The following is an 18,533-nucleotide window of genomic DNA, read 5'->3' as shown; positions in this document are numbered from 1 at the left end:
CCCACTCCCCATCCTGAAAATTTTTAAATGAGCTTGATCTAAGTTCATATTATAATCTGTTAGAGTAGAGTGGTTAAGACAGGATAAATATATTTTTATTAAAAGGAAAAATACATAATTTGAAAATAATGCAAATTTTTCCTGCAATCATCTCCAACACTGGGAAACTTTCAATTCATTTATTTGAAAATAATGCAGTTTTTCCTGAAATCATCTTCCAAAACTGGAAAAGTTTGAATTCATTTGTGTTGAACAACTTCACAGTGTATCCTTTCCCAAACAAAGTTGCTTTTTTTTAAAAAAAAAATGATTCTTTCATTCCACTAAACTCTGTGACCTGGTGTATTTTTTTTGTTCAGCAAGATTGCTCTTGTTGATTCCTGGTAAGTAGAAAGTAGTTTCTGTAGAGGACTTCTTTGCTATTCCATGACTTTGTGATTAGAAGAGATAACGTGCTCAGCATGACTGACTTGTTTAAAATTCTGGTAAGTAACATTTTGATGTTCTTCTTAGTGAACATATGCTATTCTCCCTTTTGAAGTATGAAAGGCTGTGTGAATGTATTACTTTGTTAATTCCCAAATGTGGCAGTGGATCTTGAGTATAGGATTGAATGCAACTGGCAATTTATCTGTTTGTTTCTGCAAAGTGTAAAGCTTGGCCAGGAGCATTCTATGAAATTTTCACAAGTTATTTTGGCACAGATGTATCTTAAGAATTAATCTGACAGTGTGTCGTTTCGGGTATGGAACATATGTTCAATTCCATGCTGTGGCTGGTCTTGTTGATGATAATAATACATGATGATATTTTTGTAGTGGATCCGCAAACTTCAAAGTCTAGTGCAGAGCATCATGTGGGATTTATGTCCTGCTGATGGAAGCAAAATTAATTGCACTGAAATAATGACTTGTTCTTTGATATAGATATCTGAAGAATTAATTCATCACATTTTCACAGTTTTACATATAATTGCATGGGATTTGTTAAATTCCATGCTACTGTTTATTGAAGTTTGAAATTTACCAAATATTCTTCCTTTAACCCCCAGCCGGCCATGACGTCTATTGACATCATGGCCGGCTGGGGGTTAAAGGAAGAATCTGAATCTGAATACGATTCTGTAACACCCATTGAATAACATGGATAAGAAGTGCAATTTGTTCTCACTATTTCATCCACCTCGGCTGGTAGGGAGGTTAATGATGAAATTGATTTGATGATTTAATGGTGAAGTAACTATTTTTTCAAGTGACTGGCAATCTCTTATTAGGTTTTGACATTTTGATAAATATTTTTTTCTTAATATAAATACTTTTTGGTTATTCTATATTTAGATTGAGAAATTAGAAGAAGAGAAAATTGAATTAAAACAGCAACTTGCTCAATTAGCAAGATCAAATCAGGAAAGGTATATATTATTTATTTATTTATTTATTTTATCACTCTATAATCTTTTGATTCATTCTCAATGGAAAGTAATTAAAAATGACTTGCTGTTTGAAATTTTTATAATTTTAAGCCTCATCTTGATTGAATTCAGCGCAATTTTAGAAATTTAACTCAGACGGATCACAAACTTCCACAGCATACATAATTTTTTTTTTTTTTTGCTTTAAGCTATAATACTAACTGTGACATCAAGACATTACATTCACTGTGTGGTGTGTGAGATCTCTCTCTCAAGCTATCAGTCATATTATATATGTTGTTCATAGGTGATATTGCCATTCTCTGCAATGAAGCTTTATAGATATGTGTAAAAACTAAACAGGAATAAGGCAATTCAGATTATCATTACTTTTATGCAAAAGTAATTTGTCATTTTGTGCATTTGCCAAATATTCTGATTGACACATGAATCAGATTCAAGAAAGATTTTTATCCTTTCTTTGTTTTTACTTGTCTGTTTTGATAAATCGATTTTTATTGGGTTTCATAAACATCATGTTCCTGTCTAGCAAAACAGACAAATTTATCAGAGAATACAAACAAATGAAAGACTGTGTGTTAATAAGTATATATAATATACGTATTAACACACAATATACAAAAAAAAAAAAAAAACTTCTAACCGAACGAATATGAAAGCAACAAAAATCCACTAAAACAACCATTTGTGTCCAAAATGCAAAACATGTACAATGTTCTCTGCCATAAACATGTTTTTTTATTCCTCTCTAGCTCAAAATTTCTTTACTTTCTGTTCTCTTTTTGCATTTTGCTAATCACTCCAGCTTTGTAGAATTTTTAATTCAGTGCAGAACATTATGCATTGAGGATGATATCCTTGAAACTGATTTTCTGCATTCTAACCACTATTACAACAATGAAATCATCTCTATTGAAGAATCTAATGTTCACAACTCTTGTCAGCTTTCTTTTTCAAATTTTACTGACCAAGCTGGATGAGATGTTGAGAATTTCCTCTTAGCATTTGACCTAATGCTAAATGTTCACTTATCTGTTAGAATTCTAGATAATTCCGAAGAATTAAGAATTTTTCGCATCTACACTTGCTTTTCTACAGAAAGCCTTGCCCTCAGCCTGTCCCATTCTCTTGTGTCTTTTGTCACTACATTTAATACTGATGATCTGGTGACTTGTTAAAGGGTTTAACATGGTTTCCATGTTAAACCCTTTCCTGATATCAAAACCCACTGGTCGAATCACTGAAATATTGCTGTGATAATGGCTTCATTGTACTCAAAATCCCCATCCATCCACCCACTCTTCAAGGTTTAGTTTTCGAAGTTTCCCAAGCTCATCCAGGAAAAAGATTTAGAGGAACATGAAATAGGCTTGTGATAAACATTAATTTTGTACTCAGATTATACTTATGCTGTCAACAAATCAAAATTATGAAAGGACAAAATTTAGACAAAATTTTATATGTAGTTGTGTTCACCAGTTCTTGATTTTCTTTTAGGCTTAAACAATGAAATTTAAAAGCAGGCTTAACACTGACAAATAGTTAGAGGAACTCTTTGTCACAAGTGAGCAGTTTCTCCCAGAATAAGCCCCAGATTTTTAATCATGCAGCTCAGCAAAACTTCAATACAACTTGCATAGGTACATACAAATAAATACTAGTTTGGTTTGGTAAACACTGCCTTCCATTTCCTGACCCAGAAATGAACTGAGCTATAGGCAATGATCAAAGACTGAAATCTGCTACCTACAAATTTTTATAAAGCTTAGTCTCTTTGGAGAATGAAGACATATTAGAGAATTTGTTTATGTATTTATTTTATTATAAATCTAAATCTTTTCTTTTTTAAGTCTTTAAATGCCCTTTACTGGTCTTTCAGTTAAGTGGTTCTTGTGTTTTCTACTTTATTTCAAACTTATTTGTTACTGTTATAGTAAAATTGAAACTATCTTGAACTTGTCTCTTCGAGAGCTTAAGTAGCTTTGAAACTAAACTACAAGGACATTAGATAATAGAAATAACATATGTGGGATTTATTCATAGATTTAATATAGTAATAAACGAAACCTTGATCCCTCACAAAAATACAGCCAGAAATAAAGATTACAATAAGGCCATAGCCATTCCTTATGTTTGGAAAATATTGGAGAGGGGGGGGAGAAAGACAGAATACTGCAAAAAAAATACAACATTAAGACCACATTTCAACTACCCACAAAATTAACATACTTATCTCCTCTGTGGATTCCCTTCCTTCTCTTGCTCACTAAGGTGTATATCAAGTACAATGCAAAACAATCCCAAAATGATAAGAGGAACACAATTTATCAGATTTCTTCATTATAGCAAATCATGACTTTCTGATCATGCAGTTTGAACATGCTACAGAATTGATTACAAAAGCAATCAGTCCTTATTTTGTACCAATTATAGTAATTGGTACATTATAAGGACAGTCCGCATGGTTAGCCTAGTGGCTTTGCGCCTTGCAAATATATGACTGGGGAAGGAGTGTCCCAAGTTCAATTCCTGTCGAAGACATGAGGAATTTGAGGATCTTCCTTTATCATCATCATCATCATCATCAAATTCCTGCCATGTACCCTCAAGGGGTGTACAGGATATGACAGTACTACATGAAAAAATTACATCATTACTAACTTCCTATCTACAATTTTCCTCCAAATCAGTCTGTTACTTGTCAAGACTCCAACATTATCAGATCTTATATTTCTATCGTCTAAGGCACTTTGTACCGTATCAATCCACCTATATCTTGGTCTTCCTCTGGGTCGTTTTCCTGCCAACCTGGCAGAGAACACTTGTTTTGCTAATCTTTCCTCTCCCATTCTATTTAAGTGACCATACCATCTGAGATTAGCTCTGCTAACGCATTCCTGGATGCTGACAATGTCAAGTTCTTTCCTAATATCCTCATTTTTAATATGATATTGCCATTGATGCCATCTGTTCACGCCTCTAATCTTTCTCAGGACTCTTATATCTGCGGTCTCTAGTCTTTGGTCAAGTGTTTTACTTCTGACCCAGCTCTCAGATCCATAAGTTAAAATTGGTTTGAACACAGTCTTGTATACAGCTAATTTAGTGTTCCGACTAATTTCTTTCTTATTCCATATGAATTTATTCAATTGACTTCCCACGATACCAGCTTTGCTGATTCTGTTGTCTATTTCTATATTTAGTTTACCATCTTCAGTAAAAATTGTGCCTAAGTAGCTGAAATATTTTACTTGTTCCACAGGTTCTCCATTCACAACACAGTTGACATTTTCAATGATTCTCCCTATTTTCATTGTCTTTGTCTTTTTATTGCTGACCTTCATACCATATCTATTACAACAGCTATTCAATTTAGTCAGAGAATCTTGCAGACTTGTAGCGGATTTATTTAGAAGTATAACATCATCCGCATAAAGCAAAGAGCTGACATTAACATCTCCAATTTTGATATCAGGTTTAATACCACATTCCTTCATAATGTGATCCATATAGATAATGAATAACAGAGGGGATAATGTACATCCTTGTCTCACACCAGATTTAACATTAAACCATCTTCCTGTACTTCCTTCAATTCTAACTGCTGGCTCACAACTCAAATAAAGACTAAGTATTGCTTGATATAATGCCCTATTGACACCATATAACTGCAGCGTATTGAATAGCTTTTCTCTTGGCACCTTGTCATATGCCTTTTCCAAATCGACAAAACTTAAATACAGATCTTTGTTATATTCCCATGCTTTCTCGACTATTTGTCGTAAAGTGAAGATCTGATCCTGACAGCCTCTATTTGGCCTGAATCCAGCTTGTTCTTCACCAAGCTTTTCTTCCACAATTCTTCTCAGCCGTTTCTCAAGTATACTTGCATAGATCTTGCCAGAAACACTCGGTAGGGAAATACCTCTGTAATTCTCACATTCAGTTTTATTTCCCTTTTTGTATATGGGTACTATAAGAGCTCTACTCCAATCATCGGGAATTCGTCTCTCTGTCCAGGCTTTCTGAACTATGCAGTGCAGCCACTGTAAGACTCTTATACCACCATACTTCAGCATTTCTGGTCGAATATCATCTACTCCTGCTGCCTTTCCACATTTCAAGCCTTTGATGGGTTTTTCTACTTCAAGTATGGATATGTATTCCTGACTGCATGTCTGGTCAGTGTTTTTTACCACTGTGCTGTCATCACTGCTTGTTTCATTTAGAAGTTTTTCAAAGTAATTACTCCATTCTTCAAGGATATCTTTTTCTCCCGTTTTCATGTCACCTTTATCATCTCTAACTCCTTTTACAGCACTCTTTCCTCCATTCCTAAGCTTCTTCAACAACCTCCAGAATATTTTGCCACCTTCTTCATATTTATTTTCTATATTCTTGCCAAAGTCCTCCCATGACTTTTGTTTAGCTAGTTTTACACAGTGTTTAGCATTCTTGCATTTGTCTCTGTATTCTCTAAGAGCACAAGCTGACTTATTTGACAGGAACTTTTGATATGCTTTCTTCTTTTCCTTCACTGCCTCTTTAACTTCCTGTGTCCACCAGGGAGTTCTGATTTTTTTTATCTTTGCACAAAACCTCACCACATGCCTCTCTGGCAGAATCAATCAATGTTTCCTTCAGAGTTTGCCACTGAATCTCCAAGGTTTGATTCCTGTTCTCAAACTCTTTCATTTTCTTTTCAATAATATTTCTGTATTTTAGTCTACAGTTTACATCTGAGAGCAGCTCAACTTTTATTTGCTTTAAAACTTTCTTACATGTTATTCTTTTCAATATGAAATTCAATTTTATCCTGCTCAAGACTAAATAGTGATCACTTCCAATTTCAAATCCTCTGTACACTCTGGTGTCCTGCACCAGGCAGAAAACATCACTATCAACAATAACATAGTCAATGAGACTTTTCTTATTCCTAGCCTCTTCTCTCCATGTGAATTTGTGCACATTTTCATATTGGAACATGGTGTTAGTAATAACCAGTCCATGTCCTGAGCAGAAATCCAACAGATATTTGCCATTATTATTAGCTTTGCTCTTTTCTCCAAATTTTCCCAAAATATTTTTGTATGTCTCACAATCATTTCCTACTGTGCTATTTAGATCCCCAACAAAGACCAACTTTTCCTTTTTCATTGTGTCAGTTGCTTTTTCTAAAGCCTCAAAAAATTCCTCCACTTCTACCTTAGTAGAACCTTCTGTGGGACCATAGGCACAAATAAGTCTCATTGTCCAGTTCCCCATTCTCATATTTGCCCACATTACTCTACTTGAGACTGACTGCCATTCAAGAAGATTACCTCGTATTTTGTGTTGAATACTATGGCTACTCCTTCTTTTCCTTGATTGTTATTGCCTGAATATAACATTTTGTATTTATTGCTCAGAAAGATCTCACCAGTTTTGGTCTTTTTTGTTTCAGTCACCCCTATTATATCGATCTGGTACTTATCTAATTCCTCAGCTAGCTCCATTTCTTTGCCATTCAGGCTTCTTACGTTGATAGTACCGATCTTTAACTCTGGTGATGTTGAGTTGGGGTTTGTTTTCAGATTTGTTCCAGTAGCTGACTTTTCGTTGTTCGCCCTGGTTCCCTGGCGAAAACAACGGGGGCCTTGTTTAACCGGGCGACGCCCCAGCCGGCATGAAATTTTGTCATGTTGTACCATCATTTTTTATTTTGGTTTAACCAATAAGAATACAATTTGGTCGGCTAAATCCCAAATTGCCAGCCCATCCTCGTTCGTTCAGTATCAAAGTAGATACCCAACAGGGTGCACCACGAGAAGGTGAGGATTGGACATTAGGTGAGAAGCCCTGGTCGGTTCTCCGCATTCCTTTAAAGGCTATGTGGAGGTCTCCTCTCATTTATATAGCTTTGACCCTTAAGCACCCCAGGATCTTCCTTAGCCTTAGCCAAGTTAGCCGGTCTTGGGTGCAGGCAGTAGGGTTTTTTCCACCAGTTTATCTGGCGTTTTTCATCCCGCAAGCAGGCACGGCCCCGTGAACATACGCTACTACAGCCAAAATATATCCCCTCCATCTGCAGGCTATGCGACAGGTCAGTTATGAATGGTACTAACAAGAATTCGCATCTAAGTAACAACTGGACCCTGCATAGGAAGCGGGAATAACGCATAGTGAAAGAAGGTACAATATAAGGACTGATAATGCAAATTCAAACAAATTCATTGAGTTGATAATCCATCAATTCAATCTTATCAGGAGTGATGGCTTAAAAGTTCATCTGCATCCCACATAAGATAGGTCGATCGATTGATAGAGCCTCTGCTACTAATGGCTCACTCAAAAAGTTAAGCAAGTTCGAGTGTGGTTAGTAGTTAGAAGGAGATCAATCGTTCGATGCTGTTGGCACACTCTCCCTCGAAGAGTCTTTGGACTCCCTGGAGGTGTCACATAATAATATTAATAAAGATCCACCTAGCATTAATATGCTACATATCATCATCATCATCATATTCCTGCCATGTACCCTCAAGGGGTGTACAGGATATGATAGTACTACATGAAAAAAATTACATCATTACTAACTTCCTATCTACAATTTTCCTCCAAATCAGTCTGTTACTTGTCAAGACTCCAACATTATCAGATCTTATATTTCTATCGTCTAAGGCACTTTGTACCGTATCAATCCACCTATATCTTGGTCTTCCTCTGGGTCGTTTTCCTGCCAACCTGGCAGAGAACGCTTGTTTTGCTAATCTTTCTTCGCCCATTCTGTTTAGGTGACCATACCACCTGAGATTAGCTCTGCTAATGCATTCCTGGATGTTGACAATGTTAAGTTCTTTCCTAATATCCTCATTTTTAATATGATATTCCCATTGATGCCATCTGTTCACGCCTCTAATCTTTATCAGGACTCTCATATCTGCAGTCTCTAGTCTTTGGTCAAGTGTTTTACTTCTGACCCAGCTCTCAGATCCATAAGTTAAAACTGGTTTGAACACTGTCTTGTATACAGCTAATTTAGTGTTCCGACTAATTTCTCGCTTATTTCATATGAATTTATTCAACTGACTTCCTACCATACCAGCTTTGCTGATTCTGTTGTCTATTTCTATATTTAATTTACCATCTTCAGTAAAAATTGTGCCTAAGTAACTGAAATGTTTCACTTGTTCCACAGGTTCTCCATTCACAACACAGTTGACATTTTCAATGATTCTGCCTATTTTCATTGTCTTTGTCTTTTTATTGCTGACCTTCATACCATATCTATTACAACAGCTATTCAATTTAGTCAGAGAATCTTGCAGACTTGTAGAGGATTTATTTAGAAGTATAACATCATCCGCATAAAACAAAGAGCTGACATTAACATCTCCAATTTTGATATCATTTTTGATACCACTTTCCTTCATAATGTGATCCATATAGATAATGTACATCCTTGTCTCACACCAGATTTAACATTAAACCATCTTCCTGTACTTCCTTCAATTCTAACTGCTGACTTACAACTCAAATAAAGACTAAGCATTGCTTGATATAATGCTCCATTGACACCATATAACTGCAGGGTATTGAATAGCTTCTCTCTTGGCACCTTGTCATATGCCTTTTCCAAATCGATAAAACTTGAATACAGATCTCTGTTATATTCCCATGCTTTCTCGACTATTTGTCGTAAAGTGAAGATCTGATCCTGACAGCCTCTATTTGGCCTGAATCCAGCTTGTTCTTCACCAAGCTTTTCTTCCACAATTCTTCTCAGCCGTTTCTCAAGTATACTTGCATAGATCTTGCCAGAAACACTCGGTAGGGAAATACCTCTGTAATTCTCACATTCAGTTTTATTTCCCTTTTTGTATATGGGTACTATAAGAGCTCTACTCCAATCATCGGGAATTCGTCTCTCTGTCCAGGCTTTCTGAACTATGCAGTGCAGCCACTGTAAGACTCTTATACCACCATACTTCAGCATTTCTGGTCGAATATCATCTACTCCTGCTGCCTTTCCACATTTCAAGCCTTTGATGGGTTTTTCTACTTCAAGTATGGATATGTATTCCTGACTGCATGCCTGGTCAGTGTTTTTTACCACTGTGCTGTCATCACTGCTTGTTTCATTTAGAAGTTTTTCAAAGTAATTACTCCATTCTTCAAGGATATCTTTTTCTCCCGTTTTCATGTCACCTTTATCATCTCTAACTCCTTTTACAGCACTCTTTCCTCCATTCCTAAGCTTCTTCAACAACCTCCAGAATATTTTGCCACCTTCTTCATATTTATTTTCTATATTCTTGCCAAAGTCCTCCCATGACTTTTGTTTAGCTAGTTTTACACAGTGTTTAGCATTCTTGCATTTGTCTCTGTATTCTCTAAGAGCACAAGCTGACTTATTTGACAGGAACTTTTGATATGCTTTCTTCTTTTCCTTCACTGCCTCTTTAACTTCCTGTGTCCACCAGGGAGTTCTGATTTTTTTTATCCTTGCAGACAACTTCACCACATGCCTCTGGCAGAATCAATCAATGTTTCCTTCAGAGTTTGCCAATGAATCTCCAAGGTTTGATTCCTGTTCTCAAACTCTTTCATTTTTTCTTCAATAATGTATGCTACATATTGGATATCGAAACCAGGAAGAATAGAACTGATGCTGAAGCACTGGTCCTCAAACCATAAAGATAATGGGCTTAAAACAAAACAGATTTATAGGAAACTAAACCCTAACCAGCAGCTACTGATATAGTGTCCCTGAATGGCAGTATATTTATGTATATAATTATTACAGCCCCCCCCCCACTCCTGCAGGAAGTTGTGCTAGGATCATCATGCAGAGTATTCTGTAATTCACTTTAGTGTAATTTGATGTAGCTTGTGTGTGTGTGTGTGTGTGTGTGTGTGTGTGTGTGTGTGTGTGTGTGTGTATTCCTGATGTTGATGACCTTGATATAAAGGTTAAAATGTCGAGTGATATTTTATTCTAATTAAAGCAAGTACTGTAACATAGTAGTTTATATTTCATAATTCTACATAGTGAAAACTTTTACATTTTGCTTTTTTTTACCAACCAACTAATAACTTTGTCAGGAATATAAATTAAATTTCTATGACTAGCTACATCATCATGTAGCTAGTCATAAATAAGGCTAAATAAGTTAGGAGTAAAATTGATGAGTGAAGAGATTAAGCATGCAATCTGGAAATTTGAAAAAAAAAAAGTTATAGCAAAAGTGCAGTATGAGCAAAAATTAGCTAACAAAGAGAGTTCTTTTGATATGTGGCAAGTAGAAGAAAGAATGATTATGGGAGGTTGTTAATAGATAACAATGGTAGATTAGTAACTGCTGCAGAGGGTATAGTTGAGGTATTCAGTGAGCAGTTTATCAGGATATTTCATCCTTGTAAATATGACTTTATGAGAGCTTGATTGTAGAGGTTTTGCTGATGGAGGCACTGATTGTGATTGAGTAGGATGTATATGATGAGTTAAGTAAAAGTGATGTTAATAAGGCAGATATCCATGCCCAATAGGACAACTCTCAAAGGAGTAGAAAGAAGATAAAACTGTTCCTCTTGATGAAAGTGGAAGATAAGATAAGACTAAGGCTGCAAATTCTGGGCCAATCTGTATATGTAAGATTGTGGTTAAGGTGTTGGAATATAGCAGTAATCTCCATAATGGTCAGAATGGGTTTCTTAAAGAGAGATAGTGATAAAAGGGTCTAGTGATAAAAGTTTCACTAAGTTGGTGGCAGACCTCAAATGTGTTATATGAAGACAGATTGAGGGAATGCAATTTGCAGAGGCTTTTGAATTGAAGGAGGAGAAAGATATGATTGAGAGATATAAGTTAGTGAGGGATTGTTGTCAGATTAATGGGAAGAAAATTTTTCATAGAGCAGAAGGAGACAATGATAGAATGAGAGGCCATTTCTGGAAGGTGTACAAGGAGAGTGTGAACAAGAGAGTGAAGAGAATGTTCTTTGCATGGAGAGTGGTAGTTTGTGGAGTGCATTGCCTGAGAATGTAATGAGAGTGCAGTGCTATGAATTAATTAAAGACATAGTCTTTAACTAATTCATCTAGTCTTTTGGCTTCATGCAATCCTGATGTTAATAGTAATAATAATAATAAAGTTTATCATTAACTCTGTCATTGTTAATATTATAGTTAGATAAAGTGTCAGATAGATAAATTAACAAATGTTTTGTTCTCCAGTTCCCTTCCTCATACACTTTCTCAAGTTCCTGAGGTGAAGTCTTTAGCAGTGGAAGATAATATTGAACATGAAAAATGCATGAAAATAGTAAGTTTAAAAATATAGAAAAGTTTAAGTTATTGATTCTCAGTGTTATCTTCAGTGCTTTCCCATATAGTTCCAAACCTGTGATTCATGAACCCCAAGGTTTCACAAAGGTGTTCTGAGAGAGTGAGGGGTCTTATTAAACATTCTGTAATGATATTGATTAGATTTACATTGGTATATTTTTGTAAACTACAAAAGGGGTTTAATATTAATTTATGTAGTTCATATCAAAATTTAAATTAAGTTGTGGTTTGGGTCATGCATAATTAAATAATGAACATGCATGATAGGACTTGAGTGGCATGTTGGGAGAAAGGGTGTCGATATGTATCACACTGTCAGACAAACTTAGGTAAATGTTTCTAGCACCTGTGCCTCATGTTACCCTGTTGGATTCGAATGTTTATAGAGTATTACATTGTTTTTAATGTGAATTTGTATTATTTTTAAACTTTAAAAATCATTATAGACTATTGGTTTAAGTTTACAATTTATAAAAAACAATGTTGAAATATGAGTCAATGCATGGAAATGAAAATCAGTCCTCAAATTCATCCCAAGATGACCTTCACAAAACCTAAAATTCATTCAGTTGGTCAAAATTTGCAAATAATACATGAAGCTGTTCAAAAGATTCCTCTGAAAATGAATGTTAAAAAAGAGAAAATTAGCAAAATTATATTAAATTTGGTTTTCATTTCTTGGAGATGAAAACTATCCATTCAGTGCATCATTTGCAGAAAAGTGCTCACCATTAGTATTTTGAAACTTTCCTTCTTCTCTTATCATTTAGAAACAAAACATGAAAATTATACAGAAAAGCCAGTTGATTTTTTTAAGCTGGAAATTTCAAAAACTCAAAACATCTATTAATTGAATTGTATACATCACTCAGAAATTAAGATGGTATTGCATAGGCTGTGAAATAGCAAAAAACTGGATAAGTCCGTGCTATTGCAGAATATTTGATTTTCCCATGTGCAAAAACTGTTGTCAAATGCATGGATTTTTTTTAATGAAAGTTATTTTGGATTTGATAGTTTTTTATAGTCTTTTAACATTCTCAATGAATATGTGATATCTGACAATATTGAATCCATTACTATAGAAAAGGTGAGAAAGTATATTCTATGCTTTGCAATTAGATGAGACCATGGAATTTTTTAAATCTAGCTATTAATTGTCTTTGCACTTCACTTGAATGAAGGCTAAGTGGAGGAAAGTATGTGTTTTATCATCCTTTAATACAATGTACATTTGCTGAGGATATTTTTAATTTAAGTAATTCATATTTTGAACTAAAAGCAAATTGATTGTGTTGTGGAATTTGTATGTTCATACATCAGAAACATATGTGCTAATGTCTTTTGAATTTTAGTACATACACATACAATAATTTTTGTCCTAAAACTTATGGGCACAGTGTGCCTATAAGTTTTAGGACAAAATCAAAAACAAGTGAGAGAAAGATAATTTATTTGTTATTCTAAATACAGTCCATCATTGGTATCTATACAAGTGTGATCATACGGTTTTCGAAGTGCTGCAGAAAATTCTCTTGTTCATTTGTCTTTAATTCATTGGTTACAAAATTTTGGATGGCTGGATCATCTGCAAATTGGTGTCCTTTCAGCTTCATTTTCAACTTGATGAACAGAAATAGTCCAGAGGGGACAAATCTGGAGGTGATAAAGAACAATGATACTTCTATGTGTCAAAATTGATGCACATTTGCAGCTTTATGAGTGGGCAGGTTATTGTGCAACAGGAAAAAATCTTGTGACTGGAATACATTTCTGGAGATGATCCTTAACATCTTTATAAAATTCCATCTTCACTCTTCTCCTCTCTGGTATGAATTCTTTGTGCACCATGCCTAGAGAATCAAAAAAAAAAAATTATCAACATTGTTTTGATGTGTAACTTTTGGAATCTCGGTCTCTTTGGTTTGAGTGATGTCTTACCAACATATTCTGAACTATTTTGCTTTGTTTTGGGATTGTATGTGAAACACCAACTCTAATTTCCCATCATGATTTGGTCAAAGAAATTTTTGTCTGCATCTGTCATTGCAATAATGTCCTGACAAGATGTGATTCAATCTCCTCTTTTCTCAAGTGTCAAGACATGTGGGACAAATCACACATGCAATTTCCTCTTCCCCAGATCTTTACTTATGAATGTGAAGAATAACACTTAGAGATTTCTTTTCGTTCCGTTGTTATTTTTTCTTGAAAAGAGATGAATTTAGGAAAAACTGAATGGAACTTACAACGTTTGAGAAATACTAACCTGTTTATTTTCAGGTCTATTTTCTTCAATGTTTTTTTAAAATTCCTTTTTATGTTAATTAGAGATGCCTCGTCATTTAGGCTATAGATGTGATTATATGCTTCAACTCGGTTGTTGTGATACATTTTAACAATAGATTTAATGACTTAAAAACCGAGATTACTTATAAAGATTTAATAAGATTAATACAACTAGTTTCGGCTTATAATAGCCTTCATCAGGTATTCTTAAAGGAAGAGAATAGTAATAAACATTGAAGTATCTAAAAACTTGAAAATACAGGTAAAAAATCGCCACACATAGTTGATACATAAAAAACGTTGTATTTTTTCAAGTTGTTCTAACAGGCGTGCCATTGTTTATTGCAAGTGTGCATGCAGACTCACGTGAACGCCAATATTGAATAACTACAGCATGGCTATCTGGGATGTTATAACTCAAATTGTTGTTTAAGTGGACAGGATTCAGAAGGATTTCCCTTGATTCTATAATTTTTTTCTCAAACTCATCATCAGAGCGAAAAATATTTTCTGATCTATTAATATATATATATATATATATATCAAATAATCAAATAATTTTTTCAAATAATCCTAATGATGATCAACAAAGCCACTCCATTTGCTGGGATAGATCAGAAAATATTTTTCGCTCTGATGATGTGTTTGAGAGAAAAATTATAGAATCAAGGGAAATCCTTCTGAATCCTGTCCACTTAAACAACAATTTGAGTTATAACATCCCAGATAGCCATGCTGCAGTTATTCAATATTGGCGTTCACGTGAGTCTGCACGCACACTTGCAATAAACAATGGCATGCCTGTTAGAACAACTTGAAAAAATACAACGTTTTTTATGTATTAACTATGTGTGGCGATTTTTTACCTGTATTTTCAAGTTTTTAGATACTTCAATGTTTATTACTATTCTCTTCCTTTAAGAATACCTGATGAAGGGAAACTCCAAGGAGTCGACAGACTCATCAAGGGAGGCCCAAACATCATGTCTGGAACAACTATTCAACATTCACACAGTATCTATCATATCTTGCCTTGAACTCATTCACGGTCGTAGCACCCACAACAGACTCTGGAAGCTTATTCCACTCATTCACCACTCTCCAAGTAAAAAACCTAGCTCTAACACCCTTGTCAACCACGCTCTTGCCCAGCTTCCATGCATGGCTCCTAGTCCTCCCACCACCAGTCATATTTTCAAAAATATCTTCTGGATCAATCTTATAAAAACCCTTCAGTAATTTGAATGTCTCAATCATATCACCCCTCCTTTGCCTATCGTCCAATTTCTGCAACCCACAAATCCTCAACCTATTCTCATAAGGTTCATTCCACAGACCTGCTATCATCTTGGTCACTCGTCTCTGGACCCTCTCTACTTCCTCCCCATCACGAAGAAACCCTGGTGCCCATAACTGGGCACAGAAGTCCAGATGGGGTCTTATCAAGGCTCGATACAGAGGAACAACAACTTGTTTGTCTCTGCATGTTAAAGTATTTTTCATAAGCCAAGTGATTTGGTGAGCTGTTTTAGTCACTTTTGCTATGTGTCCCCTAAACTTCAACTCCCTATCCACCAACACTCCCAAATCCCTGGCCTCATCAATCTCCTGGAGTACGGTTCCACCAATGCGATATACTGCTGCTATTCTTTTCACCCCAAAGTGCATAACCTTATACTTTGCCACATTAAACTGACATCCATTTTTCCTAGCCCAGTCCTCCAAACTATCCAAATCATCCTGTAAAATTTTGACATTCTGTGCACTCACAATTGCTCTACCCAACTTTGCATCATCAGCAAACAAGTGAACACTTCCTCTCAAATCCTTTCCAATATCATTGATGAACAAATTGAAAAGCATTGGTCCAAGAACAGAGCCCTGCGGCACTCCACTAGTCACAAGACGTCTTTTTGACTCCACTCCTGAATAAACCACTCTCTGGTATCTCTCCTTCAACCACCATCCTATCCATCTTACCAACCCTATATCTATCCCCATCTGCTCCAGTTTACTGATTAGGGTTCCATGTGGTATCCTGTCAAAGGCCTTGGCAAGGTCCAGTAATATCACTGTAAACCCATTAACCCTATCCAGTTCAGCCGTCACTGTGTTATAAAACGTGAGCAAGTTACTGAGGCATGATCTACCCTTCACAAAACCATGTTGTCCCCCATCTCTTGAAAAAATACAACGTTTTTTATGTATCAATTATGTGTGGCGATTTTTTACCTGTATTTTCAAGTTTTTAGATACTTCAATGTTTATTACTATTCTCTTCCTTTAAGAATACCTGATGAAGGCTATTATAAGAGAGAAGCTATTCAATACTCTGCAGTTATATGGTGTCAATGGGGCATTATATCAAGCAATACTTAGTCTTTATTTGAGTTGTAAGTCAGCAGTTAGAATTGAAGGAAGTACAGGAAGGTGGTTTAATGTTAAATCTGATGTCAGACAAGGATGTACTTTATCCCCTCTGTTATTCATTATCTATATGGATCATATTATGAAGAAAAGTGGTATTAAACCTGATATTGAAATTGGAAATGTTAATGTCAGCTCTTTGCTTTATGCATACAATGTTATACTTTTAAATAAATCTGCTACAAGTTTGCAAGATTCTCTGACTAAATTGAATAGCTGTTGTAATAGATATGGTATGAAGGTCAGCATTAAAATGACAAAGACAGTGAAAATAGGCAGAAACATTGAAAATGTCAACTATGTTGTGAATGGAGAACCTGTGGAACAAGTAAAACATTTCAGCTACTTAGGCACAATTTTTAGTGAAGATGGTAAATTAAATATGGAAATAGACAACAGAATCAACAAAGCTGGTATGGTAGGAAGTCAACTGAATATTCATTCACACTCAGATAGTGTTGTGAATGAATTCAAGAGTAAGTATGACAAGTGGAGGTGTAATATGGCCTTCTTCAATAAATCTCTGAGTTCTGTTGTAACAGATCATACTAATAATATCTCATTCACAATCACATCCTCTTAGTTATCATCAAACACATCATTATAAACCCTCACATTGCTTCATCTCATATGTTGTCTAAGGGTGTCCGAAGGAACTCTAGATATTTGACTTCCTTTGCTCGGAGTGCTGTTTGCTCTTTCTGATACATATTCCTTTAACTGTATCCTTTCATTAGATGAAATTAAATAGTGAACAGACTCATTGTATTGATTTATGGAGTCAGCTACCATTTGAGATAAAAACTATAATAATATTAAAATTCTACATTTCGACCTTTACATTAAGGTCATCTTCAGGCATTTATATACATGGAGGCATACAGTTGTTTCCTTATGATGCAAAGATAGGCAAGGTAATCAGGAATGTTGATATGCAGTTCTTTCAGAATGATTTGAATAATTGTGGGTAATAATGATGGGTAGTAATAATAATAACAATAATGCTGGAATTGTGGGTATGTGAAAATGGCTGTCATTAAATATTAAAAGTTCGATGTGATTAATCTTTCTTACTTGAATATTTTCTTTATTTTAATTTTACATTATTTATTATTTGATTGATTTGATTATTATTATTTTTTTTATTGTAGCACCCAAAACATTCTTATGTTACACCTTTTCATTCACAACCCATCTGATAATATAATGAAAATCTATTATATAGCTGACAGTGGTATGCTGCTAGCTGGCTGCTTTTATGTAGTGTATGTGTGTGTGTGTATGTGTACATGACTTTAATGTAAAGGTTGAAACATAGAATTTTAATATTATTAAAGTTTTTATCTCAAATAGCAGTTGACTTCATAAATCAATGCAATGAGCCCTTGAACTAAATTTCAGGATCATCCTCCTTTGCCCATTTGAGTTGGGATAAACACTTCCAAGTTGTCTTTAATCTTCCAATGCCTGTATGAACATCTTATTAGATATCCTATTTATTTCAACTCCAGCCTAATTAGTGGATAGAATCTCTGCAGCCATGTCAATCCCATTGTAATTATACATTTGAAAGGGATTTTCGTCAGGTAGTGTAAGTGCGAAATAGCTTGAAAAGGTTCACGTTTGGTCTCTAGAATAGGTTTTTCAGATTACTACAAAAGCTGACAGAACAGATTCATTTAATCCAATCTTTAACATCCATGCTGAGTGTAGGTAACTACTTCCATAATTCCTCTGATATCAGTAACATTTCTCTTCTTTTATTCTGTTATTCTTAGTTAACCAGTTTTCACGTGTTAATTCTTATTACCATGTGAGCCTCACTATGGAGGGCTAAGGCCTCACATTTTGTAGACATGAACTCATTCAGATGAGACCCATTCTCTCATAAATGAGTTCCTATCTAATTTACTTCAGACATTTACAAATTGTGCACCTGTTGTCTTTCTTCTACTGTCATATCTAGTAGCATTCTAATCACTTTTTCAACTGATTAGCATGCTACTAGATATGACAGTAGCAAGTAGCATGTTAATCACTTTTTCAACTGTTGTCCTTGACC

The 18,533-nt window shown here is 35.0% G+C and overlaps 1 protein-coding gene across 1 annotated transcript in view; it reads left to right on the top strand.

The window, feature by feature from the left end:
* LOC150093712 (centrosomal protein of 290 kDa-like) overlaps window positions 1–18,533 on the top strand; it is a 462,999-nt gene that overhangs the window by 198,334 nt on the left and 246,132 nt on the right. The window contains exons 12-13 of the mRNA XM_090412505.1: window positions 1,338–1,411; window positions 11,645–11,732. Of these exons, the coding sequence (XP_090268631.1) occupies window positions 1,338–1,411; window positions 11,645–11,732 (162 nt within the window). The remainder of the gene's footprint in view (window positions 1–1,337; window positions 1,412–11,644; window positions 11,733–18,533) is intronic.

Source organism: Typopeltis vanoorti, chromosome 23 (assembly GCF_054136105.1).
Source record: "Typopeltis vanoorti isolate ZY-2024b chromosome 23, IOZ_Tvanoo_1.0, whole genome shotgun sequence".
Classification (NCBI taxonomy): domain Eukaryota; kingdom Metazoa; phylum Arthropoda; class Arachnida; order Uropygi; family Thelyphonidae; genus Typopeltis; species Typopeltis vanoorti.
Note: the sequence above shows the minus strand (reverse complement) of the source record. Positions and strands in the feature narration are given on the sequence as shown.